General features: G+C 64.6%; 4 protein-coding genes across 7 annotated transcripts in view; 2 read left to right on the top strand and 2 right to left on the bottom strand.

The window, feature by feature from the left end:
* SLC25A22 (solute carrier family 25 member 22) overlaps window positions 1-26,276 on the bottom strand; it is a 40,547-nt gene that overhangs the window by 10,526 nt on the left and 3,745 nt on the right. Inside the window, exon 2 of the mRNA XM_074273612.1 lies at window positions 748-813. The gene's annotated coding sequence lies outside the window, so the exon portion shown is untranslated. The remainder of the gene's footprint in view (window positions 1-747; window positions 814-26,276) is intronic.
* PIDD1 (p53-induced death domain protein 1) lies at window positions 2,877-14,350 on the bottom strand. The gene is given in 18 exon segments (XM_074275997.1): window positions 2,877-4,194; window positions 4,282-4,481; window positions 4,726-4,833; window positions 5,010-5,128; window positions 6,449-6,572; window positions 6,657-6,807; window positions 6,894-7,029; window positions 7,130-7,268; window positions 7,358-7,537; window positions 7,629-7,757; window positions 7,841-8,042; window positions 8,125-8,179; window positions 8,257-8,406; window positions 8,409-8,465; window positions 8,759-9,172; window positions 9,322-9,678; window positions 13,878-14,092; window positions 14,211-14,350. Coding segments are annotated over 18 exon segments (3,105 nt in total). The 3' UTR covers window positions 2,877-3,965.
* RPLP2 (ribosomal protein lateral stalk subunit P2) lies at window positions 14,691-16,175 on the top strand. 2 transcript variants are annotated; one of them, XM_074273619.1, is made up of 5 exons: window positions 14,691-14,825; window positions 15,077-15,200; window positions 15,282-15,330; window positions 15,864-15,965; window positions 16,056-16,175. In XM_074273619.1, exons 2-5 carry the CDS (start codon window positions 15,078-15,080, stop codon window positions 16,127-16,129), a joined length of 348 nt encoding a protein of 115 aa, XP_074129720.1. In that variant the 5' UTR covers window positions 14,691-14,825; window position 15,077; the 3' UTR covers window positions 16,130-16,175. The 2 variants fall into 2 exon arrangements, with proteins under 2 accessions (XP_074129720.1, XP_074129719.1); XM_074273618.1 differs by having other exon boundaries at window positions 16,053-16,175.
* On the top strand, window positions 17,274-25,970 carry PNPLA2 (patatin like domain 2, triacylglycerol lipase). Of its 3 annotated transcripts, none has more exons than XM_074273589.1 (10): window positions 17,274-17,441; window positions 17,980-18,261; window positions 20,611-20,843; window positions 21,174-21,239; window positions 21,686-21,895; window positions 22,270-22,330; window positions 22,521-22,739; window positions 23,561-23,693; window positions 24,969-25,091; window positions 25,178-25,970. In XM_074273589.1, the coding sequence occupies exons 2-10, from the start codon at window positions 18,075-18,077 to the stop codon at window positions 25,419-25,421; spliced, it is 1,476 nt and encodes a 491-aa protein (XP_074129690.1). In that variant the 5' UTR covers window positions 17,274-17,441; window positions 17,980-18,074; the 3' UTR covers window positions 25,422-25,970. The 3 variants fall into 3 exon arrangements, with proteins under 3 accessions (XP_074129690.1, XP_074129691.1, XP_074129692.1); XM_074273590.1 differs by having other exon boundaries at window positions 17,274-17,456; XM_074273591.1 differs by lacking the exon at window positions 17,274-17,441 and having other exon boundaries at window positions 17,878-18,261; window positions 25,184-25,970.

Raw genomic sequence — 26,276 nt, 5'->3', positions numbered from 1 at the left:
ATGGAAACGTGCTGTCTGTCTGCCTTCATCCCCGGTCTGGGAAATGGGAACTCCCTGAGTATTCCCAGCGCGCTCTGCCCTTCGCCAGGCCGAGAAGGTCTTTCTTGCATCCTTCTCTTTCGGGAAACTGAGGCAGCGGAGGGCACTTCCCGGGGAGGCGGGGCGCAGCAGGCCAGGCTCAGAGTGCCCCTCCCCGGCCCTAAGCCTGCCCCTTCTCCTGGCGTTCCCCTCCCTCCCCCGGGGAGCCGGGACAGCGGCCGGGGCAGAGCCGAAGCAGACCGAGAGGGCGCCCCCTTTCCCTTCCCTTCGGAGCTTGGGGGGGGGGCGGGCTGGGCTGAAGGTGCCAGGATGGGCCCGGGACGGAGGGAGCGCGAGCGGAGCGGGTCCCTCCGGGTGCAGGGGCGCCCCTGCGGCTCCAGCCCTGCGAGCGGCCCGGCTGGGAGCAAGCGGAGCCGGGCCTGCCTCCCGGTCCTGCGCTCCTCCCTCCCCGCCGCCCTGTCCACGTGTGGAGGCCGCACCGGGCCGGAGCTCCCATCTCCCCCGGCTTGGCGCGGGCCCCTCTGGCCAAGCAGGCCGCCGGGACACGTGTGCGAGGGGCAGGCGGCAGGGGACGGGCCGGGCCGGAGGCGCGCACGCGGCCCGAGGATTACGGAGGGAGCCCCGGGCGGGAGCGCGGCTCCCCTCCGGCCTTCCCGTCCCAGCCCCCGCCCCCCAGCCCCCGACCGGCCGCCCAGGCGCGGCACTCACCGGCGAAGCTCTCTCGGCTCCGGTGGCGGCGACTCCCGCCCCAGGCACCCCGCGCGTCTGGCCGCTCTGCCGCGTAGTGCCGGGCGGCGCGGAGCGGGGCCGGCCCTCCCTCGCGCCCCGCCCCCGGCCCCGCCCTGCGCCCCTGGAGGAACTGGGGGCTCCTTTTCGTCCCCTCCGAGCGAGCGGCGGAGAGTCCCCGGCACCGCGGCTCGGAACCCCCCAGGGGACTCCGGAGGGACGCGTGGCTGCCGCCGGCTCGGGACCCGCTCTCCCGAGCGGCGGCGGCCGAGGGCCCTGGGGACCACCTCGGGGCTCCCCCTGCTGCCCACGCGAGCTCAGCACAGGCCTCGGGCAAAAGCCGAGCTTCCAGGAAGAGCCGCTACCTCAGTCCCCCGGGCCGGCACGCCAGCCTCCCGCTTTTCATCTGCCTCCCTGGGGCCCAGACCCTATTGTTCTTGGGAGGGGCCCTTCCCCAGAGCCAGCCTGCCGCTGCCTCGGCCGGGAGCCCCTCGCCCGGGCCCCGCGCCCTCCGTGTCCCCGGAGCGCGGCCGAGCTCCCCGCCCAGGGCACAGCGGGCTCTGTGTGCCGCGGAAGCTGTCAGAAGGGCCGCGGGCCGCTCCCCGCCTCCCCCGCCCTCTGTGGGAGCCGGCTACATAGTTGCCCCAGCGCGCTACTTTGTGTCCTTCCTCGGTTCTAATGTTTCCACAGGAAAGGGCCACGCCCAGAGAGGCTGCTGGAGGAGCTGGCCCCCAGAGCCCAGGCCCCCAGAGCCCAGACCCCCAGAGCCCAGGCCCCCAGAGCCCAGACCCCCAGAGCCCAGGCCCCCAGAGCCCACTCCCCCAGAGCCCAGACCCCCAGAGCCCAGGCCCCCAGAGCCCAGGCCTCCAGACCCCCAGAGCCCAGGCCCCCAGAGCCCAGACCCCCAGAGCCCACTCCCCCAGAGCCCAGGCCCCCAGAGCCCAGACCCCCAGAGCCCACTCCCCCAGAGCCCAGGCCCCCAGAGCCCAGACCCCCAGAGCCCAGGCCCCCAGAGCCCAGGCCTCCAGACCCCCAGAGCCCAGGCCCCCAGAGCCCAGTCCCCCAGAGCCCAGGCCCCCAGAGCCCAGGCCTCCAGACCCCCCAGAGCCCAGACCCCCAGAGCCCAGAGCCCAGGCCCCCAGAGCCCAGGCCCCCAGAGCCCAGACCCCCAGAGCCCAGGCCCCCAGAGCCCAGTCCCCCAGAGCCCAGGCCCCAGAGCCCAGACCCCCAGAGCCCAGTCCCCCAGAGCCCAGGCCCCCAGAGCCCAGACCCCCAGAGCCCAGGCCCCCAGAGCCCAGGCCCCCAGAGCCCAGTCCCCCAGAGCCCAGACCCCCAGAGCCCAGGCCCCCAGAGCCCAGACCCCCAGAGCCCAGGCCCCCAGAGCCCAGGCCCCCAGAGCCCAGGCCCCCAGAGCCCAGGCCTCCAGACCCCCCAGAGCCCAGGCCCCCAGAGCCCAGTCCCCCAGAGCCCAGACCCCCAGAGCCCAGGCCCCCAGAGCCCAGTCCCCCAGAGCCCAGTCCCCCAGAGCCCAGGCCCCCAGAGCCCAGACCCCCAGAGCCCAGGCCCCCAGAGCCCAGGCCCCCAGAGCCCAGTCCCCCAGAGCCCAGGCCCCCAGAGCCCAGTCCCCCAGAGCCCAGACCCCCAGAGCCCAGGCCCCCAGAGCCCAGACCCCCAGAGCCCAGGCCCCCAGAGCCCAGACCCCCAGAGCCCAGGCCTCCAGAGCCCAGGCCCCCAGAGCCCAGGCCCCCAGAGCCCAGACCCCCAGAGCCCAGGCCTCCAGAGCCCAGACCCCCAGAGCCCAGTCCCCCAGAGCCCAGTCCCCCAGAGCCCAGTCCCCCAGAGCCCAGACCCCCAGAGCCCAGTCCCCCAGAGCCCAGACCCCCAGAGCCCAGACCCCCAGAGCCCAGTCCCCCAGAGCCCAGACCCCCAGAGCCCAGTCCCCCAGAGCCCAGACCCCCAGAGCCCAGGCCCCCAGAGCCCAGGCCCCCAGAGCCCAGGCCCCCAGAGCCCAGGCCCCCAGAGCCCAGGCCCCCAGAGCCCAGTCCCCGGCTCTCTCCTGGTACTTCAGGAAGCTATGGGGCCCTAGGCCAGGCCGGAAGAAGGAGCGTGCAAGACATCAATAAACATTTATTAAGCACCTACTATGTGCCAGACACTGGGCTAAGGGCTGAGAATACAAAGGGGAAGGCGGCCCCTGATCCCAAGGAGCTTCCAGTCTAAAAAGGGAGGCAACAAGGCCCAGAAGAGAGAGTTCAGACAATGGGATTTGGGGGGGAGGCTCCCGGAAGGGGGCCGGATTTTAGCCAGGGGACCCCAGAGCGGAAAAGAGAGAGCATGTTAGGCCTGGGGGAGAGCCCCTCGGGACTAAGGGGGGCACATTATGAAAGGTCTGGAAAGTGGAGCCCAGATGTTTGGGAAGGGCTTTGGCCACCAGGGCTTTGACAGGGAGCCAGCCCCTGGAGCTGGCGGAGCAGGGCTGGGGGGCGGCCACGGTCAGAGCTGCCCTTTGTGATAACAGTGAAGCTGGACAGACTGGAGCGGGAGGCCCGAGGGAGGCCCGAGGAGACGTGCGGAGCACAGGGTCTGCCCCGGGGCTGGAGGCCGGGAAATCGAGTGGCCCTGGCACCTTCTGGGAGATTGGATGTGGGCCCTCGGTGAGGGGAAGGAGCTCCACTGGCAAACCGCCGTCCAGCCCGGCCCACTGGCCAGAGTTCTCCCGGGACGGCCTTTAACTGCGTGGCCTGGACGAAGAGCCAGGGAAGGAGACAGAGAAGCAGCAGCTGTTCCCCCTGCACACGTGTCAAATGGGAGAGTGGAGGCAGGGGGATGACAAAAAAGGGGCCGCCGGAGGAAGCCGAGGGGAGGGATTGTCCGTGGCGGGGAAAGGAGGTCGGCTCTTGGCAGGCGCGGGCGCAGGCAGACGGCGTGTCCAGAAGGGGAGGCGAGGGGGCCCACAGCCGCCATTCTTTGGGGAGCGGGAGACCCTGAGAAGGCGGAGGGGCCCGCTGAGATGACGAGTTTACAGAGGCAGGAAGCTGGCCGTCCTGGGGGTGGAATCAGGGTTTGTCTTGCTGAGGCTCGCAGCCCCCCGACAAATGCAGATGGGGAGGCTCCTTCATTTGGATCAATGGCAGCTGAGGGTCCGAGACAGAGCGAGACTTGTCCCGCGCCCCTCTTGTGTCTCGGCTGGGTGGGGCCCCCTAGGCCGTGGCACTGAGGGGGTCTTCCTCCGGGGCCAGGCCCACTCTGTGGATGGACTCGCGGTACTTGGTGCGGCCCAGCTCCAGGATGGCCCGCACCTCCTCCACCACGTCGTGGCGCTCGCTCTGCTCCAGAGCCTCCAGCAGCTGCCGGACGCTGCCCGGCCGCCCGGCCTGGCGCTCGGCCCAGGAGAACAGCATGTGGCGGACCTGCCCGTCCAGGTCGTCTCTGCGGGAGGGGTCGTGCTCAGCGCGGGCACAAGCACCCCCCCTCCCTGGAAGGCCAGGTCCCCGCCACCCACTCCGTCTCCCTCACCTGTACGCGTACTGGATCCGCTGCACCTCCGGGTAGGAGAGGCCCAGGTGGAGGGCCACGCTTTGCCAGTCCGGCCCCAGCCGGCTGGCTACCGTCACCAGGTTGCTCTGGGTCAGGAAGCCACTCTCGGCGTCGCCCAGGTTCAGGGAGGCCAAGGTCAGCCCCTCCAGCGGAGCCTGCCCTTCTCCGGGGGGCAACCTCTGTCCAACCAAGGGCACACAGGACTCGCTTGGCCCTGGCGGCCCCCGCCCCGGGCGTCCCCGGCCAATAACCGCCTCCCCCTTCCCATCAGGCCAGGATGACCCAGATTCAAATCCAGCCTCGGGTGGCCTAGACAGTGTGCCCAACTGGACAGCGCTCGGCACAGAGCCTGGCACACGGTTCCCTTCCTTGCCTCCTTGACCCTGGGCTGTGCCTCCCGTCCCATTCCCGCCCCATGCTCACGGGCAGCTTGATGGGCAGCGTGGCAAGCCACAGGGCATCCGGGCCCTTGCGCCTCCGCACGGCTTCCTCCGGAACAATCTCGGGCACCGCCCCTCGGTAAAAGGACACCTGGGGGGCGCCGGCCCCGTGTGAGCCAACAATCGGCAACGAGCCCGGCCCCTGCCCAGCTGCCCAAGGGAAACGGGCCGGCTGGGGGCGATGGCCACCCCCTGCTTCTCCCACCGGCGGTACATTCCCGACCCGGTCTGGTCTGTCGGGGGAGGGGGGCAAAGGCTCGCACCCACCTGTCCCTTCACCGCCCGCGCCTTCCTGTCCACGGTGGACGTCACATAAATCTCCTTCATGTTCTTTAGGTGAGAGTAGAAAACAAAGGCGATCCTTCCAGCCACGCAGTCGGGGCGATCTGGGGCAGGGGGAGAGCAGAATAACTCGACTGTCCCCCGACACTTCGCAACAGTGATGAAAGGAGCAGGTGGGAGGGGAGGTGACGGGCCAGGAAGCTTCCGGTCAAGTCTGGCCTCGGACCCTTGGTGAGGCCGTGGGCTCAGGGGAGCCCAAACCGGGCCCAACAGCAGGGGAGAGAGCGAGCTCCCCTAGGGGCCAGAGCAACCCGCGGCCCTCGGCTCCCAAGGAGGTGCTGCTGTGTGTCAGCGAACGGAGTTCCCGGGCCTGGGGCTCGCTGGCCACACGCTCCCCGCACACAGTGCCCGAGCCTGGCAGAGTGGAAGGGGGTGGGGATCGGCAGCGAGCTCTCCCTGACCCCCTCCCCACAAGGTGCGGCAGAAGGGGGTGCACTGGGAGCCAGGGCTGTGGGGGAGCCGCAGGGACGCACGGACAGAACGTGACTGCTGCACCAGCACCGAATGCTCCTGGGAGGGAACAACAGAAAAACAGGGAACCTGGGGGGGGTTCTATGAGGACAGGTCCCGAACGACTCCCTGAGACGGTGGACTGCCCAGAACCCTCGCTGCTCCTGGGCATTTGCCAGCAAAAATGGCTGCAATTTAGAAAGTCCTGGGCAGAAGAAGGGAAACACGCTTTGGAGAGCGGACGCCCCGGCGGCCGGCGGCATCTGAGAGCAGAGCCGGCTTCCTGGGCCACGAGCCGGAAGCCGAAGGCGGGCAGGCGGGCCTCTAGCAGGAGCGCGGCCTCCACTGCTCCACGTCCTCCCTGGCTAAGCAAGACGGCTCCGAGCCCAGAGGGAAGGAGGACGCGGCCTTCACAGACCTGGCGAGCCCGCGCGGGCTCTGACGCGAATCTGCACGTGGGGCTCGCAGGGCTGTCGAGGGAACTTCCAGAAAAGAGCGGTGACCGCCGAGCGCCACCCGCCAGCATCGCCGCGAACCGGCCCGAGCATCTGGACCGTGCGGACCGCCGGGGCCCCGAGACCCAGAAGTCGGAGCGGCGGCGGAGATGAGAGTTTGCTCATGTGCTGTTTTTAAAGTTAACTCCCAATTCTCTTTTGGAAAAGACAGAAAGGCGTGGGGTACGCCCAAGGGATAAAGCTGGGCTCCCCACGAATGTGCCCCGAGTAGACGCAGTCAGCATGAAAATATCACAGGGAAGGCTGAAGGAAATAAAAACACGGGGAAACAGGGACGACGCCAAGGGCAGGCCTTCTGAGTCAAAGACCCATGGAGCTGGGGACTGGGGGGGGAGAAGGGGGGACCAGCACCCGCCTCAGGGGTCCCCGCCTCAGGCCCCCCGCCCTCAGGGTCCATACCAGCATCAACGTCGATTCCGCGTTCAAAGGCAGCGAAGAACTGCTCGCCTTCGAAGAGCTCCACGGTGTCGGAGGGCTCGGGACCACGGTACCTGGGGTGCAGCCTCTTCAGGGTGGGTTCCACCTGGGGGAGGGGCCGGCATGGGGTCAGGGCGCCCTGCCCGAAGCCAGGCTCCGCCCCGCCCTCCCCCCCCCCCCCTGCCTTTACCTTCTTTCCCGGCAGGCACTGCAGCAGCACCTGCTCCGGGTCCCGCCGCCTCTGCAGCGCGATGAAGTTCACCCGGTAGAGCCGCAGCCGCTCGTAGACCTTGCGGGCCAGGCCCTCCACGCAGCTCTTGGTGGTGTACCAGAGCCAGTACCTGAGGCCGAGGGGTCGGGGTCACAGGGGCCCTGCCAGGGCGGGGGCTGGGGGGTGGGGGTGGGGGGGCAGACAGAAGGCACTAACCAGGAGAAGTGTGTGACCTGAAAGCGGGCGTACAGGTGGGTGAGCTCCAGGGCCACCTGAGCCGTGATGTCGTCCCACGCCGGCACCTGAGGATCCCCGTGCAGCAGATGCAGATGGCTGCGGTCCAGGCTCAGGCCTGGAGGGGACAGTGCAAGGAGGGCCAGCGCAGGGCCACACTGGCGCACTTGACACCTGAAGCCAGCAGGCCCCGAGGGGCCGTGGGGGCAGGGTCTCACCTGTGATGCCGGGGGGCAGGGGCAGCTGGACGGTGACCGGCCGGAGAAAGCGCTGGGGGCCGTCCTGGGACACACAGAGCAGGGGGCTGGCGGCAGTGTGGCCGTCTGCGCCCAGAGCCCAGCCTGGCACCTTCACCACCTGCAGAGGAGAGAGGCGCAGCTGGGGCGTGGAGCGTGCCCCCCCCCTTACCCCCCCCCCCGGCTGCCTGGCCCCTACTTCCGGGATACCTGCATGCGCACGTGTCGGGGCTCGGTGGTGACCCCAGCCGGGAAGATGACCTTGATCTCGGGGTCGGCCGAAGAGCAGAGAAGGGCCCCCTGCTGGGGCACCAAGCAGCTGTCTTCCACGGGACGAGAGACCACCAGGAACCAGGAGAAATGAGGTACTTGGCAGCTGGCCCAGAGCCGCTGTGGGGGAGGGTGGGCTCAGGGGTCCGCCAGGCCCACCCCGGACCCAGAGCCCAGGCCCCTGACCCCGGGCCCTCCTGCGTCCCCCAACCTTGGGCTTGTCTTCCCGCTCCAAGTGTGTGTCCAGATCCTTCCAGGTGTGGCCGCTCAGGGTCCTGACCACCACTTGACGGCCACGCCAAGCCCGGGGGGACACGAAGGGCAGCCACAGGTGGACTTCCTGCCACGGCACAGAGTTCCTTGTCGGTGCCCCGCCCTTCTCCGAGCCCTTCCCCGACCGCGGTCCCGACCTCGGGCACCGACCTGTCGGAAGGGGGTCCCGTGGGGCCGCAGCTCCAGGACGGCACTGAGCAGGGCGTCGTGGGGGCCCAGCCGCACGAGGCGAGGCTCCGGGGGCAGCTGGCGGTAGGAGACGATGGTCGGAGCGGCGGTGGCGCCCGGGGGAAAGAGCAGGCGCACCCCACAGGCCAGAACCACGGAGCATCCCCGGGAGGTCACGCTGAAACTGTGGGGCCGGAACCCAGAGATGCTGGACTGGAGGGGACGGTGGCCCCCCATCCCTCCCCCCCTGGGGCCTCCCTTCCCACCTGTCTACATCAGAAGCCAGCAGGACCCTGGGAACTTCCGAGGCCGGGTCTTCCCCTGCACCAAACAGTGGGGACGGTGAGTGTGGTGGCACCGGGGGTCCCCCCCCTCCCCTCCCCCAGATCTGCCGCCACCTGGAGACGCTGCCGGGACCGGCTCGGGCATCCCGAGGGGGTTCCCTTGCAGCCGCACGAAGGGGGCCTCCTGGATCTCCCGGGGCACGGCCCGAAGCCTGTTGTCTCTCAGGTCGAGCAGGGCGAGGAGCGGGAGGCGGGCGAGGCTGGGGGGACAGAGACTAGGAGGTTGCTGTGCAGGAACAGAAGCTGCAGAGACTGGAGGCTGGCTGAGGGAAGACGGGGAGGGCTGAGGGGGAGCCTCTCTGAGCCCCGGCCCCATTCTCCCTCACCCCCCAGGGGAATCGGGAAAGGGGGACTCCCGGCGCCCCAGAGGCCAGGAGAAATGCTGATGCAGGAGGCCTTCCTGGGGGAGGCAGGCTTGGAGCTGCACCCCTCAGGACGGGGAGGAGGGGGAGGCCGTGAGAAAGACCGAGCCGAAGGGGCTGGCTTTATTCCTCTTCCTGGGAGCTGACCGAGTGGGAGGGGTGGCTGGAAGGGCCGGGGGCTCCTGCGTTCTCACCCAAGGAGTTGGGGAGGCTCCGGAGGCGGTTGGAGGCCAGGTTGAGCTGAGTGAGGCTGCTCAGGGCCCCGATCTCTTCCGGCACCGTATCCAGCTGGTTCTCGGAGAGGTCCAGCTGCTGCAGGGCGCTCAGCCTGGCCATGCCCGCCGGCAGCGCCCGCAGGCAGTTGCTGGACACGGAGAGGAAGGTGAGGGCGTGCAGGGCCCCCAGGGCCTCGGGCAGACTCTCCAGCAGGTTGTGGCTGAGCAGCAGGGCGTCCAGGCCGGTCATCCGGGGGACACAGGCCGGCAGCTCGCGGAGGCTGTTGAAGCTGAGGTCCAGGTGGGCGAGGCGCGCCAGGTCGCTCAGGCAGGAGGGCAGCGTGGTCAGGGAGCCCCGCAGGCAGGAGCCCCAGTCATCCCGAAGGTGCCCCCCTGAGGGTGGGGGGAGGCGGGTCAGACCAAGGGAGAGGGAGGGAGAGGGCAGGACAAAGAGGCGCTGAGGGAGGAGGCGGGGGCTGAAAGGCCCACGGCCCGGACAGCCCCGGCCTCCCCGACGCCCCCCCCCCCGGCTCCCGGCTCACCTTTGAGGACCAGAGAACGGAGGCGCCGGAGGCTGGGGAGGGCGGCCAGGGCGGCCCTGATCTGCTCCTCGTTGCAGTTCAGCCGCAGGAACCGGACCCGCTGCAGGCGCGAGCTGTCCTCCCGCAGCAGGCGCAGCAGGAGCCCGCAGCCCCCGGGGTAGACGTCCAGGTTCAGCCTGTCGCTGGCCAGGAGGGAGCCCAGGTCCGGGGCGGCCGCATCCTCAGCATCCTCCTCCGCATCTCCTTTCTGCTCCTCCTCCCCCTGGGCCCCCACCTGGTGCCTGGTGGCCCGGGCATGTCTCAGCGTGCCAGGCAGGCGGGCAGAGGCAGGGCCGGGGGTCTCCAGGGGGACGGCTCCTTGGAAAGAGAGAAGAGGTGAGAAAACTGGAGGGAGGGAGGAGGCAGAGGCGGGGGCCGAACGGAGCCGGATGGGACAAAGGGAGGAGACGGAGACACAGAGGAGGAGAGCAGAAAGGAGGGGGGGGGGGAGAGACACACACAGAGGGAAAAAGGAGAAAGAACAGAGAGGGACAGAGACAGAGAGGGAGGAGACAGGAGAGACACAGAGGGAGAGACAGAGACAGAGAGGGAGAATGGAGGGGGGGAGAGATACACAGAGGGAAAAAGGAGAAAGAACAGAGAGGGACAGAGACAGAGAGGGAGGAGACAGGAGAGACACAGAGGGAGAGACAGAGACAGAGAGGGAGAATGGAGGGGGGGAGAGATACACAGAGGGAAAAAGGAGAAAGAACAGAGAGGGACAGAGACAGAGAGGGAGGAGACAGGAGAGACACAGAGGGAGAGACAGAGACAGAGAGGGAGAATGGAGGGGGGGAGAGATACACAGAGGGAAAAAGGAGAAAGAACAGAGAGGGACAGAGACAGAGAGGGAGGAGACAGGAGAGACACAGAGGGAGAGACAGAGACAGAGAGAGAGAATGGAGGGGGGGAGAGATACACAGAGGGAAAAAGGAGAAAGAACAGAGAGGGATAGAGACAGAGAGAGAGAGAGACAGAGAGAGAAAGAGAGACAAAGAGAGAGACAGAGACAAAGACAGAGAGAGACAGAGAGAGACAGAGAGACAGAGAGAGAGAGACAGAGACAGAGAGAGAGACACAGAGAAAGAGACACAAAGGGAGAGACAGAGACAGAGAGAGAGAATGGAGGGGGGGAGAGATACACAGAGGGAAAAAGGAGAAAGAACAGAGAGGGATAGAGACAGAGAGAGAGAGAGACAGAGAGAGAAAGAGAGACAAAAAGAGAGACAGAGACAGAGAGAAAGACAGAGAGAGACAGAGAGAGACAGAGAGACAGAGAGAGAGAGACAGAGACAGAGAGAGAGACACAGAGAAAGAGACACAGAGGGAGAGACAGAGACAGAGAGAGAGAATGGAGGGGGGGAGAGATACACAGAGGGAAAAAGGAGAAAGAACAGAGAGGGACAGAGACAGAGAGGGAGAAGACAGGAGAGACACAGAGGGAGAGACAGAGACAGAGAGAGAGAATGGAGGGGGGGAGAGATACACGGAGGGAAAAAGGAGAAAGAACAGAGAGACAGAGAGAGAGAGAGAGACAGAGACAGAGAGACAGAGAGACAGAGAGACAGAGAGAGACAGAGACAGAGAGAGACAGAGAAAGAGAGAGACAGAGAGAGACAGAGAGAGACAGAGAGAGAGGAGACTGGAGAGACACAGAGGAGGAGAGCAGAAAGGAGGGGGACAGAGATGGAGACAGAGACAGAGAGAGACAGAGAGACAGAGAGAGAGACAGAGAAAGAGAGACAGAGACAGAGAGACAGAGACAGAGAGAGAAAGAGAGAGACAGGTCAGTAAACATCATATGTAATGGTGATAAACTAGAACCTTTCCCTGTAAGATCAGGAGTGAAACAAGGTTGCCCACTATCACCATTACTATTCAATATAGTACTAGAAACTCTAGCCTTGGCAATAAGAGCCGAGAAAGAGATCCAAGGAATTAGAGTAGGAAATGAAGAAATCAAATTGTCACTTTTCGCAGATGACATGATGGTATACTTAGAGAACCCCAAAGACTCTGCTAAAAAGCTATTAGAAATAATTCAGAATTTTAGCAAAGTCGCAGGATACAAAATAAATCCACATAAATCCTCAGGATTTTTATACATTACCAACACAATCCAACAGCAAGAGATACAAAGAGAAATTCCATTCAAAATAACAGTCGATAGTATCAAATATTTGGGAATATATCTACCAAAGGAGAGTCAGGAATTATATGAGCAAAATTACAAAACACTTGCCACAAAAATAAAGTCAGATTTAAATAATTGGAAAGACATTCAATGTTCTTGGATAGGCCGAGCGAATATAATAAAGATGACAATACTCCCCAAACTAATCTATTTATTTAGTGCTATACCAATCAGACTCCCAAGAAACTATTTTAATGACCTAGAAAAAATAACAACAAAATTCATATGGAAGAATAAAACGTCGAGAATTGCAAGGGAACTAATGAAAAAAAAGGCAGAGGAAGGTGGTCTAAGTGTACCTGATTTAAAGCTATATTATAAAGCAACAGTCACCAAAACCATTTGGTATTGGCTAAGAAATAGACTAGTTGATCAGTGGCATAGGTTAGGTTCACAGGACAAGATAGTGAATAAAAATAGCAATCTAATCTTTGACAAACCCAAAGATCCCAAATTTTGGGATAAGAATTCATTATTTGACAAAAACTGCTGGGAAAACTGGAAATTAGTATGGCAGAAACTAGGCATGGACCCACATTTAACACCACATACTAAGATTAGATCAAAATGGGTCCAAGATTTAGGCATAAAGAACGAAATCATAAATAAATTGGAGGAACATGGGATGGTTTACCTCTCAGACTTGTGGAGGAGGAAGGAGTTTGTGTCCAAGGGAGAACTAGAGACCATTATTGATCACAAAATAGAACATTTTGATTACACCAAATTAAAAAGTTTCTGCACAAACAAAACTAATGCAAACAAGATTAGAAGGGAAGTAACAAATTGGGAAAAAATTTTTACAGTTAAAGGTTCTGATAAAGGCCTCATCTCCAAAATATACAGAGAATTGACTTTAATTTATAAGAAATCAAGCCATTCTCCAATTGATAAATGGTCAAAGGATATGAACAGACAATTTTCAGATGATGAAATTAAAACTATTTCCACTCATATGAAAGAGTGTTCCAAATCACTATTGATCAGAGAAATGCAAATTAAGACAACTCTGAGGTATCATTACACACCTGTCAGATTGGCTAAAATGACAGGAACAAATAACGATGAATGTTGGAGGGGTTGTGGGAAAACTGGGACACTGATGCATTGTTGGTGGAGTTGTGAAAGAATCCAACCATTCTGGAGAGCAATCTGGAATTATGCCCAAAAAGTTATCAAAATGTGCATACCCTTTGACCCAGCCATACTACTACTGGGCTTATACCCCAAGGAACTACTAGAGAAGGGAAAGGGTCCTGTATGTGCCAAAATGTTTGTGGCAGCCCTTTTCATAGTGGCTAGAAGCTGGAAGATGAATGGATGTCCATCAATTGGAGAATGGTTGGGTAAACTATGGTATATGAATGTTATGGAATATTACTGTTCTATAAGAAATGACCAACAGGAGAAATACAGAGAGGCTTGGAGAGACTTACATCAACTGATGCTGAGTGAAACGAGCAGAACCAGAAGATCATTATACACTTCAACAATGATACTGTACGAGGATGTATGCTGATGGAAGTGGATTTCTTCAACATAGAGAAGAGCTAATCCAATTCCAATTGATTAATGATGGACAGAACCAGCTACATCCAGAAAAGGACTGGGAAATGAATGTAAACTGTTATTTTTACCTTCTGATTCCAATTCTTCCTGTGCAACAAAAAATTCGGTTCTACACACATATATTGTATCTAAATTATACTGTAATATATTTAACATATATAAGACTGCTTGCCATCTGGGGGAGGGGGTTGGGGGAGGAAGGGAAAAAATCTGAATAGAAGTAAGTGCAAGGGATAATGTTGTAAAAAATTACCCATGCATATGTACTGTCAAAAAATGTTATATTTATAAAATAAAATAAAAAAATTTAAAATTAAAAAAAAAAAAAAAAAAAAAAAGAAAGAGAGAGACAGGGACAGGGGGGGAGCGGCCGGGTGGTCCCGTCACTGCCCCAGGGGCCCGGGGTGGGGGTCTCGGGTTCGCACACCAGGTTAGCCAGAAGCTTGTTGGGGGAGGGGCGGAGCGTGCCAGGCCGCGCTCCCGGGGGGAGCCCCGGGCCGAGGCTTTGTGGGCCGGATCACCGCCGAGGTCAAAGGGAGCAGCGCTCGGCCTCCTGGTCTCCCCGGGGAGCGGCTCGGGCTCAGGCCGGCGCGGAGGGCACCAGGCGCCCGCCCAGGTAGGAGCAGGGGGTCAGTCACTGTACAGTATGGGGGGGGGGGGATGCATGCTGGTCACGTGGGGGCTGTGTGTAGGGCAAGTGCCTGTGTCCGGTGCAGGTCACCCAGCGGGGCAGGCCCGGGCTGGCGGCGGGTACCTGGGGTCCGGCAGCGGCTCAGGATCCCGGAGGGGACGGAGGGGCCAGGAAGGTCGGGCCGGGATCGGCTCCCGCGCTTCCTGCCCGAGCTCCCGCCTCCGCCGAGGCCCCGCCCCCGAAGAGGCTCCACCCCCGGACCGCATCTCCGGCTCTCGGACCCGCTTCCCGGACTCCAGAACCCGTGGTGACCCCCGGGAGCCCGACACGAGGCGTCCCTTTATTCCCTCCGACCAGTATGCGCGTGCGCACGTATATCAGCGTATGTTGGGTGGGGGAGAGACGGTTCCGCTGGACCTCACGGAGCCCCCAGGGGGCGCTTTTGCCCACACAGACCCGCCGATATCAGTGCGCCTGCGCCAGACAATCTTTCCGGCAGGGCCCTGCGGGCCATGTGCGCCTAGAGGCCGAAAAGGCCCTTGTGCTTCCGGCCCCGAGGCATGCTGGGACGAGGAGTTCTCGGCGGCACCAGACATGCGCAAAACGGAAGACGCCGGAGTTAGTGGGAGCAGGGGTGGGAGGTTTCGGCGAGAGGTTCGCCCTTGAGTGCGTCCTTTCCTTCTTTACGAATTCTTCAATAAAGACTCGGATTTCCAGATTTTTCGGAAGTCTTCAGTGGCCAAAGGGGCTATCACTCAGCTCGGTCTGGACTTCCTGCTCTATCCACCGAGCCCTGGCACCCCTGCGTCCCGGGGTCGATGGTTCGGCCTCTCCTCTCGTTGGCCGATTTCCCCCAGTGACGTCAGCACGCCCGGGCGGAAGAGGCGGGAGCAGCGGCCTTCGTCCCGGAGGCTCACGGGTAGAGGTTTAATCCCCGCCCCTGCAGCCGCCTCTTCCTTTCCCGGCCTTGACGCCGCCGAAGTTGGACTTGCTGCGCTCGCCGCCTCTCCCGCCACCCCCGCAGCCCCACATCGCGACCACCGGCCGGGCCCCGAGGAGAACTCTGACCAAGTGAGTACGGGACCGAGGCGAGGCGGGGCGGCGGCGGCTGCTCCTAGGCCTGGGGCGGGCAGCCCGCGCGGCATGGCCCGCCTCGTGCTGCGCCCGGAGCGCCTAGCGGCTGGCCCAGCGTAGCGGCCCCGGGGCCGGACCGCGTTAGTCGGAGCTAAGGCTTCTGAGCCCCCGGGCTGGGGGGAGAGCAGAGGCAGCTTGTCCGGCCTCCCCGCCCCGCTCACCACGTTCCCCCCGCCCCCCCCCCGCAGGATGCGCTACGTGGCTGCCTACCTCCTGGCCGTGCTCGGCGGCAACGACTCGCCCAACTCCAAGGACCTGAAGAAGATCCTGGACAGCGTGGGCATCGAGACCGACGAGGAGCGGCTGAAGAAGGTCAGCGGGGGGCTGAGGCGGGGGCTCCGGGGGGTCCCGGCGGTGCTCGGGCCTTTGGGTAACCCCTCTCCCATCTCCTAGGTCATCAGCGAGCTGAGCGGCAAGAACATAGAAGATGTGATCGCCCAGGGTAAGGGGGGCGAGCGGGGGCGGGGCATCCAGAAGCTGTGGGGGGGAGGGGGCAGCGGGTTTTCTGCTGCAGATCCAGTCTCGAAAGGGGTTTGTGGCCTGAGCGCGAGAGCCTGGGCTCCTCCCGGGCTCGTCCACCCTAATTCCTGCTGGTCACAACCATACCTTCCAGGCTTCGCTGGTGGACCAAAGCACAGAGAAGTCCCCTCTGGCCCCTGGCCGTCCGTGGGCTCGGGGCCCTGGGGTCTCCCGACACCGTCACAGGCAGGGGGGGGGGCTTGTTCCCAGACACCGTCACAGGCAGGGGGGGGGCTTGTTCCCAGACAGGCCGGGGGCCTCGGCTGACCCAGCCTTGGAGCCTGGGCCTGAGAAATGGGGCTGCTGGCCCGGGCGGGGCCGGCCTTCAGGTCCGAAGTCCAGATCAGCCGGGGATTGGGGGGTCGCAAGCGGGGCCTGTAGGCTCTGGATCCAGGCCTCTGACGGCTCAGCTGCTGCCCTCCGGGGAAGCCTCCAACACCCTTTCTCCATTCGCAGGGAGCAGTAAGCTGGCATCCATGCCCGCCGGTGGTGCCGTCCCTGTGGCCGCCAGTGCAGGTTCTGCTGCCCCCGCCGCTGGCGGTGCTGCTCCTGCTGCCGGTGAGTGTGCTGGGAGGGCGGGGGGGGGGGGGCAGGAGGGGAGGGGGGCAGGCTCCCTCACCACCGCCCCTTTTCTCATCTCTGCAGCAGAGGAGAAGAAAGAAGAGAAGAAGGAGGAGTCGGACGAGTCGGACGATGACATGGGCTTCGGGCTCTTTGACTGAGCGTCCACCCCCTGATCCCAGAGCAAATAAACCTTTTATTTAAGAAGGCTGCCTCCTGGTGTCTAGTGGGCCAAGGGTAGCAGGGCAGAAGCGGCTCCGGGCCAGGCCTGAGACCCTGCCCAGAGGCGCCCTGGAGCCCTCCCCTCCCTCAGAAGGCCTCCTTTCTGAGCCAGGGCTCTGGGACAGCCCCACGGGGCCGGGAAGATGAAAACAAAACAAGAGAGTTGGGCAATGGAGACAGAAACAGGGCTTGGGGGCTCTGCCCAGGCGCTCGCGTTGCTGAGGCACAGCGGAGGGGCAGCTGTAGCTGTGGTCTGAGGGAGGGCGGGCATTGCCTGGCTCTGCAGACCCTTGGCTGTTTTCAGGGGGAAGGGGTCCTGCCAAGATGGCAGCCCCAAAGGCCTTGAGGAGGCGGCAGGGGCTGAGCTTGGGCCCCGGGGCCCTTCCATGGTGTTGCTTTTGCTGTCCCTGCGTCTGCTCTCGCTGCTTCTGGGTGGGCAGTTGAAGGCTGGAGCAGGTAGCTGGGTGGGCCTGGGAGGAAGCGTGCTGGGGCATTTCTGTACCCACACTGGGGAAGAGGCTGGTTTAGGCCTGTTAGAGCTGGGGAGAGTGAAGCATGCAGGGAAGTGGCTCCTGCCCCCCTCCACCAGACCTCCCAAGAGGCCCTTGGAAAGAGTTCTGCGCATTCTGAGAAGTGGAGCAAGGAGCAAGCTGTTCCATTTATTCCTGGATGTGGAGAGTGGGGCAAGGGGAAGCTGGGGGGGGGCACAGGGGCGGGCCGCGCTGGAAAGGAGGCCAGAGGCCCTGCATCCCGTGTGCTCCACGTCTGGGGAGAGCAGGGGCCTGGCTTCCCTCTGACCCCCTTAAAGTAGGGGAAAGAGCTGGCACTGGGCACAGCCAGACCAGGTCCCCTTCTTCATGGCCTTGGGTTCAAGGGTCAGACCTCTGGTGGGCCAGCCAAAGGGGGGCTACGAGGGCATCCTTAGCAGTGGGCTGGGCACTCTGCACCTGGCCCTGAAGCAGGCTGCCCCACCCCCAGCTTGGCTTTGGCCACAGCCCCTCCTGCTTGACCCCGGGGAGGAGAGGGCTGTTGCACTTGGCTCTGAGCAGGATCCCACATGACGGCGCCTTCCTTGCCTGAGTCACGGAGAGACAGGGGGTGCAAAGGGGCGCAGCCGGGGGAGCTCTGTCCCTGCTGCATCCCTGGAAGGCCCAGGCTGGGTGGCGGGCCCAGGAGCCGGTGAGCTCGGCCCCAGAAATGCGGAAACGGCCGGGGAGGGTGACGTCACCGGGGGTGCGGCGAGGTCCAAGGGTAATTGGGGGCAGGGTGGGGCTGCGCGTCTGATGACCTCTGATTGGCCAGAAGTCACTGCCCTGGCCTCAGTCTGGGCCCAAACAGAACCTGGTGGCCCGGGCAACAGACAAAGCCGGCCCCAGGCCGAGACCCGGCCCGGGCTCAGGTGGGGGCCGGCCTGTGTGTAAGGCGATCGGGAGCGGGGGGAGCCCTCGGCGCGCCTGCTGCCCTGTGCGGGGGGGGGGGGGGGGGGCCGGCGTTCCTGAGCGCTCGGGGGTCCGAGGCGGCGATCTCAGAAAGTGCGTGCACTTGGACGTGTGTGCGCGTGCGTCCGCGTCCCCGGGGAGACTTGGAGGGCAGCGGCCGGTTCCCGGAACCGCTCCTCCCGAGGGGGCGGTGGGGCCTCAGCGCGCTGGCCATTGGGTCCCCCGGTGCTCGGGCCCCGCCCCCAGGCCCCGGCTCCCAGCTGGCCGGGAGAGGCGGGGCCTGCGGGGGAGGGGCTCCGGGCCAGCCCCGCCCCTCGGCCCACTCTCATAACACCGCCTCCCCCGCGCAGCCGGCACAGCCGCCTCCCCTCCCGGACCGGTTCCGCCGCGAGAGAAGCCCGGAGCGCGGGCCACAGCTGACCCCGGCCCGCCCGCCCGGCCCGCGATGTTTCCCAAGGAGACGGCCTGGAACATCTCGTTCGCCGGCTGCGGCTTCCTGGGCGTCTACCACATCGGGGTGGCCAGCTGCCTGCGGGAGCACGCGCCCTTCCTGGTGGCCAATGCCCGGCGCATCTACGGCGCGTCCGCGGGCGCGCTCACCGCCACGGCGCTCGTCACCGGGGCCTGCCTGGGTGAGTGCCGGGGCGGGGCCGCCGCTTGTTTTCCTGCGCCGCGGGGCGGGGCCTGGGGGGAGCCGCCTGGGGGGGTCGGGCCCAGCTTGGGGGGGCAGAGGGTGCCTCCCGCTCCTCCAGCTCGGGCGCCCCCCTTCCAGGCCGCCCTCCCAGGGGCTGGCAGTGCCAGGCGCCGTGCCCAGCGCCCCGGGCCTCCCAGCGTCAGCTTTCCGGTCCGGTCTGGCCGCCCTCAGCGAGTGGCGGGGACCCCCCCATGAGCCTCCAGGGCCTCAGGCCTTTCAGGTGGGGAAACTGAGGCAGCCCGGGAGGTGGCCCTGGGACTCAGGCTGAGGCAGCGGCCCGGACCCAGCGCGGAGAGAGCCCCGGGGGGAGGGGCGGGGGGGGGCGGCTGGCGACCTTTGCCTCCCGCTCCGTCTGAGTCCGGCCGGGCTCCCGAGGAAGGAAGGCCCCGGGCTGGGGGGGGCACCCGGAGGTCCCGGCCCCTGGCCCCCCCTTCGCCCTTAGAACCAGGACTTGGGGGACGGGACAGTGCCCAGTAGGAGGCGGGGCGGCAGGCCGACTGCGCGGAGGCTTCCTCCTGACCGGAGGCTCGGTGCTCTGCCCGCTGTGCCCGTGCGTGACGGGCACCTGTGCCCCCTTGGGTGGGGAGGGCGAGGCCCTTCCCCCTCAGGCAGCCCCCAGTGTCTCCAGGGCTTGGATTGGGGGGCTCATCTCAGGGGGGTCGGAGGGCAGAGGGCAGGTCCCGGCGCGGCACGTTCAGGGTCCGGGCACTGAGCGGAGCCCAGCCTGGTGAGGCGGCGAGGGGCTCTGGAGGGCTCCTTCCCCGGCCTTAGGGGCGCCCAGCGGGAAGGGCCCTGGGGCGTTTTGTGGGCCCAGCCTCACCCTCACCGGGGCCGCCGTCCCTGGGGTTTCACTGAAAGGAGACGCCTTCTAGTGGTTCCGGTGGCGGGGTCGGTGCGGCCCTTTGCCAACCTCCAGGGGGGGTTACAGACGGAGCCCGAGGGGCCCAGCGGCCTCCTCCGGGGGGGAGGGGGGGTCTGCCCGAGGGTCCCAGCGGCCTCCTCCTGGGGGGAGGGGGGGTCTGCCCGAGGGTCCCAGCGGCCTCCTCCGGGGGGGAGGGGGGGTCTGCCCGAGGGTCCCAGCGGCCTCCTCCTGGGGGGAGGGGGTCTCTGCCCGAGGGTCCCAGCGGCCTCCTCCTGGGGGGAGGGGGGGGTCTGCCCGAGGGTCCCAGCGGCCTCCTCCGGGGGGGAGGGGGGGTCTCTGCCCGAGGGTCCCAGCGGCCTCCTCCTGGGGGGGGGGGTCTCTGCCCGAGGGTCCCAGCGGCCTCCTCCTGGGGGGGGGTCTCTGCCCAGGGTCCCAGCGGCTTCCTCCTGGGGGGAGGGGGGGTCTGCCCGAGGGTCCCAGCGGCCTCCTCCGGGGGGGAGGGGGGGGTCTCTGCCCCAGGGTCCCAGCGGCCTCCTCCGGGGGGAGGGGGGGTCTCTGCCCGAGGGTCCCAGCGGCCTCCTCCTGGGGGGGGGGTCTCTGCCCGAGGGTCCCAGCGGCCTCCTCCGGGGGGGAGGGGGGGTCTGCCCGAGGGTCCCAGCGGCCTCCTCCGGGGGGGAGGGGGGGTCTCTGCCCGAGGGTCCCAGCGGCCTCCTCCTGGGGGGAGGGGGGTCTCTGCCCGAGGGTCCCAGCGGCCTCCTCCGGGGGGGAGGGGGGGTCTCTGCCCGAGGGTCCCAGCGGCCTCCTCCGGGGGGGAGGGGGGGTCTCTGCCCGAGGGTCCCAGCGGCCTCCTCCTGGGGGGAGGGGGGTCTCTGCCCGAGGGTCCCAGCGGCCTCCTCCGGGGGGGAGGGGGGGTCTCTGCCCGAGGGTCCCAGCGGCCTCCTCCGGGGGGGAGGGGGGACTCTGCCCATCGGTGAGCTCTCAGCTCCTGTAGGCCGCTGCCGGAGAACGGGGGAGGGAGCAGGGCAGACAGACAGACAGAAGAGGTTGCTGGCCCCCTTTTCGGGAAAGTGGCCGGGGTCTCCCATCTCGGCGGGGCCCCTCCTGGCCCTTGGGGCCCATGTGGCAGAGCAGAAGTTATTGGGGCCCCTTGCCCCCCGAGGCCCTGCCCTCTGCTCCCAGCTGAGCCCTGAGCCCTCGTGGGCATGTGCCCGGGGGTCTCCTATTCACACGGCCCCACGTTGGGTGCTTCTCCTTAGGCCTCCCTGTCCCGGGAAGGGGGTCGGGCCTCCCGCATCCGGCACAGACTCCGGTGCATCTCGGGGCTGAGAGAAGTAGCCCTGGCTGCGGTTACTCTCTGGGGACGGGAAAGCCCAGGGCAGGGGGGTCAGGCCTGGCACGTCCCTCTGACGCCCGCGTCTCACCCAGGCGAGGCCGGGGCCAACATCATCGAGGTGTCCAAGGAGGCGAGGAAGCGCTTCCTGGGGCCCCTGCACCCCTCCTTCAACCTGGTGAAGATCATCCGGGGGTGCCTGCTGAAGACCCTGCCGGCCGATGCCCATGAGCACGCCAACGGGCGCTTGGGCATCTCCCTCACCCGCGTGTCGGATGGCGAGAATGTTCTCGTGTCCCATTTCAGCTCCAAGGAGGAGCTGGTCCAGGTGGGCATGTGAGATGCCCTAGGGGTGGGGGCTCCCTCAGGGTCGGGGGCTCCCTCAGGGTCGGGGGCTCACATGGGGTCCGGGGCTCACACAGGGTCCGGGGCTCACACGGGGTCTGGGGCTCCCTCAGGGTCGGGGGCTCCCTCAGGGTCGGGGGCTCACACGGGGTCTGGGGCTCACACGGGGTCCGGGGCTCCCTCAGGGTCTGGGGCTCACACAGGGTCCGGGGCTCCTTCAGGGTCGGGGGCTCCCTCAGGGTCGGGCAGGGTCAGGGGGCTTGTGCTTTGGGCTCTGGGCCCGTTTCCGGCCCTCATTCCCCGGCTCTCCCAGGCCAATGTCTGCAGCACCTTCATCCCCGTGTACTGTGGGCTCATCCCGCCGACCCTGCAGGGCGTGGTGAGTGCCATCCCTCCCCGGCCCCTCGAAGCCTGGCAGGACGGTGGGGGGGGTAGAGCTGGGGAAGCTTCCCTGGGGGCCGGCCCCTCCCCCGAGTTGCACAATTCGGGGCCTCCTTTGGAGAAGCTCTGGGACTGTCCGTGCCGCCGCAGGGGTGCCCGGGCCCTGGGCAGGACGGGCAGAGGGTCTGGTCCGGCCCACTGGGTGAAAGGCTACTGTGGGGAGCTGGCAGCGGGCAGGAGTGGCTAATAATAGTCCCGGAGAGCGGGGAAAGGGGGAGTGTCTCCCAAACTGGCACAGCCTCCCCCCCTCAGCCAACCCCTCCTTGGAGGAGGAGAGCAAAGGGGAAAGGGATCAGGAGGGCCGGTCCTGGGGGAGGGGCGGGCTGTGGGCATGGGGGAGGGGCGGGGGGAAAGGCGGCAGTCTGAGCCCTCTGCCCGGCGCAGCGCTACGTGGATGGCGGGATCTCGGACAACCTGCCGCTCTACGAGCTGAAGAACACCATCACGGTGTCCCCGTTCTCGGGGGAGAGTGACATCTGCCCCCAGGACAGCTCCACCAACATCCACGAGCTCCGGGTCACCAACACCAGCATCCAGTTCAACCTCAGGAACCTGTACCGGCTCTCCAAAGCGCTCTTCCCTCCCGAGCCCCTGGTGAGGGCGGGCGGCAGGACGGGTGGTGGAGGGGGCCCAGGAGCGGGGGGGGGGGGCAGGAGCAGGGGGCGTCCAGGAGCAGGGGGGGGGCAGGAGCAGGGGGGGGCAGGAGCAGGGGGCATCCAGGAGCGGGGGGGGGGCAGGAGCAGGGGGCGTCCAGGAGCGGGGGGGGGGGAGCCAGGAGCAGGGGGGCGTCCAGGAGCGGGGGGGGGGGGGGGCAGGAGCAGGGGGCGTCCAGGAGCGGGGGGGGGGGGGGCCTCAGAGTGGCCGGACCCAGCCGGATTCAGAATGAGGGGAATCGGGGATCGTCGAGGAGGCCTGAATCCGCGTGGGGGGGGTCCAAGGGACCAGCGAGTTCTGGAACTGCCCCCCAGGTGCTGCGGGAGATGTGCAAACAGGGCTATCGGGACGGCCTGCGCTTCCTGCGGCGGAATGGTGAGTGGGGGCCCTGGCCCTCCGTCTGACCCAGGGAAGTAGCAGCCCCCCCCCCCTCCCCGCCCAGCCAGGGCTTCCATCTGAGAAAAGGGGAGAGCAGGTCGGGACGCTGCCCCCTGCTGGGAGAATGCAGAGGTCTAGACCTTGTCCCAGCTGCCCCCCCCCCAGCTGACCTTGTCTCACTGCCCAGGGCTCCTGAACCGGCCCAGCCCCCTGCTGGCGTTGCCCCCCTCTGGGAAGGTTCCAGAGGAGGAGGAGGAGGAAGAGGAAGAGGACAGGGAGAAGGAGGGGACTGAGCGTCGGGTGGCCGTGGTCCGAGCCCAGGTCAGGCAGAGGGAGCCCCCCCCGGGGGACCGGGCCCCCGCCGAAGACCATATCCTGGAGCACCTCCCGGCTAGGCTCAACGAAGGTAACTGCCCCTCCCCCCAGCCCCTGTGCCCGCAGGGGGCAGTGCCCTCGGAGGGATTGTGCCCACTCACTGCCGGTGCAGAGGGGCCATGAGGCCTCCTGGGGAGCTGCTGGGGGGCGATGCCCTCCGGTCAGGGGGCACAGGGGCTGCTGGAAATGCACACCTACTGTGTGCACGGCACTGGCCCCGGGACAGCGGGAGTGAGGGAACAATGCGGGATCTTGGTCACGGCCTGGGAGACACTGGGCCCTGGCGGCCGTTGAGGGGGACTTTGGAGGGGAGGAGGGGAGGAGGGGAGACTCGAGCTCAGTCATCGGCGGTCAGCCGGAAAGGCAGGAGGGAGGTGAGGGCTGGACCCGAAGAGCGGGGAGGGCTCGGCACAGGGGCCGCTGAGGACATGGGGCCGTTTTCCAGTCTGTGGGCAGCAGAGAAGCAGCTGGTGCTCAGGGAGAACTGAGGAGGACTGAGAAGGGCCGGGGACCCCCCCACCAGAGCCGGCGACAGGAGGCGCTGGCCTGGGGGGAGGGCCAGAAGGCCCCCGGGGGCAAAGGAGAGCAGGAAGGAGCAGCATTTCCTCCATTGCACAGAATTTGTGTATTTCTTTTTTTCCAATTACGTGTAAGACAATTTCTAACGTCCACTTAAGAAACCCTTGAGTTGCAAATTCTCTTCCGCCCTCAAACGTTGTCCTGCAAACATCACCATGATGTCCCCCCCCAAGTTAAAAAAGCCGCACGTCCATGTGCGTCAAGGCGCCCCCAGCCCTCCCTTGGAGGCGCCGGCGCACGAGCCCCTCGGAGAACCACGTGTCCCCCTTGCAGCCCTGCTGGAGGCCTGTGTAGAGCCCAAGGACCTGATGAGCACCCTCTCCAACATGCTCCCCGTCCGCCTGGCCACGGCCATGATGGTGCCCTACACGCTGCCCCTGGAGAGCGCCGTGTCCTTCACCATCCGGTGAGTGCGGCCGGAGCGGGAGGGGCGGGAGAGTGTGTGAGAGCGTGCGTGTGAGTGTGATTGTATGTGTGATTGTGTGTGTGTGTATGTGTGACTGAGAGTGTGTGAGTGAGCATGTGATTGTGAGTGATTGTATGTGTGATTGTGCGTGTGTGTATGTGACTGAGTGTGTGATTGTGATTGTGTGTGTGTGTATGTGACTGAGAGTGTGTGAGTGTGTGAGAGCGTGATTGTATGTGTGATTGTGATTGTGTGTGTATGTGTGACTGAGAGTGTGTGAGTGACTGAGTGTGTGTGAGTGTGTGTATGTGTGACTGAGAGTGTGTGTGTTAGTGTGTGTATGTACATGAGTGTGAGTGTGATTGTGAGTGTGACAGTGTATGTTTGAGTGTGTGTGATTATGTGATTGTATGAGTGTGATTATAAGTGATTGTGAGTGTGTGTGATTGTGAGCGTATGTGAGTATGTGACTGTGTGTGTGCAAGTGTTGTGAGAGTGTGTGATTGTATGTGTGTGTGACTGAGAGTGTGTGTGAGTGTGATTATGTGTGATTGTGAGTGTGTGTGTATGTACATGAGTGTGATTATGTGATTGTGTGAGTGAGAGTGTATGAGTGGGATTATAAGTGATTGTGAGTGTGTGTGATTGTGAGCGTATGTGAGTATGTGACTGTGTGTGTGTGTGTGTGCAAGTGTTGTGAGAGTGTGTGATTGTATGTGTGTGTGACTGAGAGTGTGTGTGAGTGTGATTATGTGTGATTGTGAGTGTGTGTGTATGTACATGAGTGTGAGAGTCTGATTATGTGATTGTGAGTGTGTGAGTGAGAGTGTATGAGTGGGATTATAAGTGATTGTGAGTGTGACTGAGTGTGTGTGTGTGATTGTGTGTGTGTGTGATTGTGAATGTGTGTGTGAGAATGTGTGAATGTGATTGTGACTGTGCGTGTGAGTTTGTGTGTGAGTGGATGTGACTGAGTGTGATTGTAAGTGTGTGTGACTGTGTGATTTTAAGTGATTGTGAGTGTGCATGAGTGTGTGACTGAGAGTGTTAGTGTGTGTGTGTGTATGTACATGAGTGTGTGTGTGAGTGTGTGTGAGTGAGAGTGTGAGATCTGAATATAGGGAGGAAATGGGCCCAGAAGTAGCTGTGATCAGGACTGAGGCAGAAGGAGGGGGATGTGTGGCTACAAGAGGACGGCGGGCCGGGCGGGCCGGGCGGGCCTGGGGGGCGTGGGCAGAAGCAGGGCAGCCCCCAGCGCCCCCTCCGCGCCTCCAGGTTGCTGGAGTGGCTCCCCGACGTCCCCGAGGACATCCGGTGGATGAAGGAGCAGACGGGCAGCATCTGCCAGTACCTGGTGATGCGAGCGAAGAGGAAGCTGGGCAGCCACCTTTGTCCCAGGTAATGGGGAGCCGAGGGCCTGGCCCGGCGGGGGGAGGGGCCCCCGCCTCTTCCCCAGCCCCCACCGCCTTGCCCTCACCCCGCAGGTTCAGCGACCCCCTGGAGCTGCGGCGGGCCCAGTCTCTGCCCTCGGTGCCCCAGTCTTTCTACGGAGACGCCTTGCCCCGCTGGATGCGCAACAACCTGTCCCTGGGGGACGCGGTGGCCAAGTGGGAGGAGTACCAGCGCCAGCTCCTGCTTGGGCTCTTCTGTACCAACGTGGCCTTCCCCCCGGACGCCCTGCGCATGAAGCCCCCCCACTCTGGGCCGCCCGCCCTCCCCCACCACTGAGAGCCCTCCCTTTGCCGAGGGCCTGGGGTCTCCAGCTCTCCCTCAGAGGAGAACCCGGCGGCCTGGGCCGGGGCCCCGGGCCTGGTGCTTCTACACAGAAGGAGGGGGAGGGGTGAGGGGCTGCCACTCTGTGGAGTTCCCCTCCTGGGAGGGCTGCCCATCAGCGCCTCGGGGAAGACCGGCCCCTCCCCCTCATGTTTAGGGCAGGGAGGGCCAGCCCAGGGACTCTGGGGCCATTCCCTGCAAAGTTGGCCGAGTCAGGGCTCCTACCCTGGGAGGAGGATGTCCCTGCTGTGCCTTATTTCCCCACCTTCACACCCCTCTCACTCCCCCCCCCCCGGCCCCAGCCCGCTTTGGGGGCTTGAGACCCTGTGAGTAAGCTGAAGCTAGACTTCCCTAGGAGTTGGTCAGCCCGGTGTTGCGGGCAGGGGCGAATGTGCCCCCCCAAGAGCAGTATTACACCCCCCACCCTCGCTTGTGCCTCCCCCTGCATTTAAGAGGAATGTACACAGAACTATTTATTTTGGTGAAAATAGATGTCATAATAAAGGCTGGAGCTGGGCTGCTGCTTTGTGGGGGGTGGGGATGGAGGCGGGGACCCTGGCCACAAGGTCGGCCTTGCTGCCCTTGGCCAAGGACGCTCCCCACGTTCTCAGATTGGAGGGCAGCTGGCCTGGAGTTGGAGGGTTCGGAATCCAGGGAGCCTGGAGGGGGTCGGGCGTCCAGGGAGCCTAGAAACCAGGGGGTTTGAAGTCCAGGGAACCTAGAACCCAGGGGGTCTGGAGCCTAGAATACAGGAGGTCTAGAGCCTAGGGAGATTAGAATACAAGGAGCCTAGAACCTAGGGAGTCCGGA

Source organism: Sminthopsis crassicaudata, chromosome 6, assembly GCF_048593235.1.
Source record: "Sminthopsis crassicaudata isolate SCR6 chromosome 6, ASM4859323v1, whole genome shotgun sequence".
In the NCBI taxonomy this organism is placed as follows: Eukaryota; Metazoa; Chordata; class Mammalia; order Dasyuromorphia; family Dasyuridae; genus Sminthopsis; species Sminthopsis crassicaudata.
This window is presented reverse-complemented; position numbering and strand designations above follow the sequence as displayed.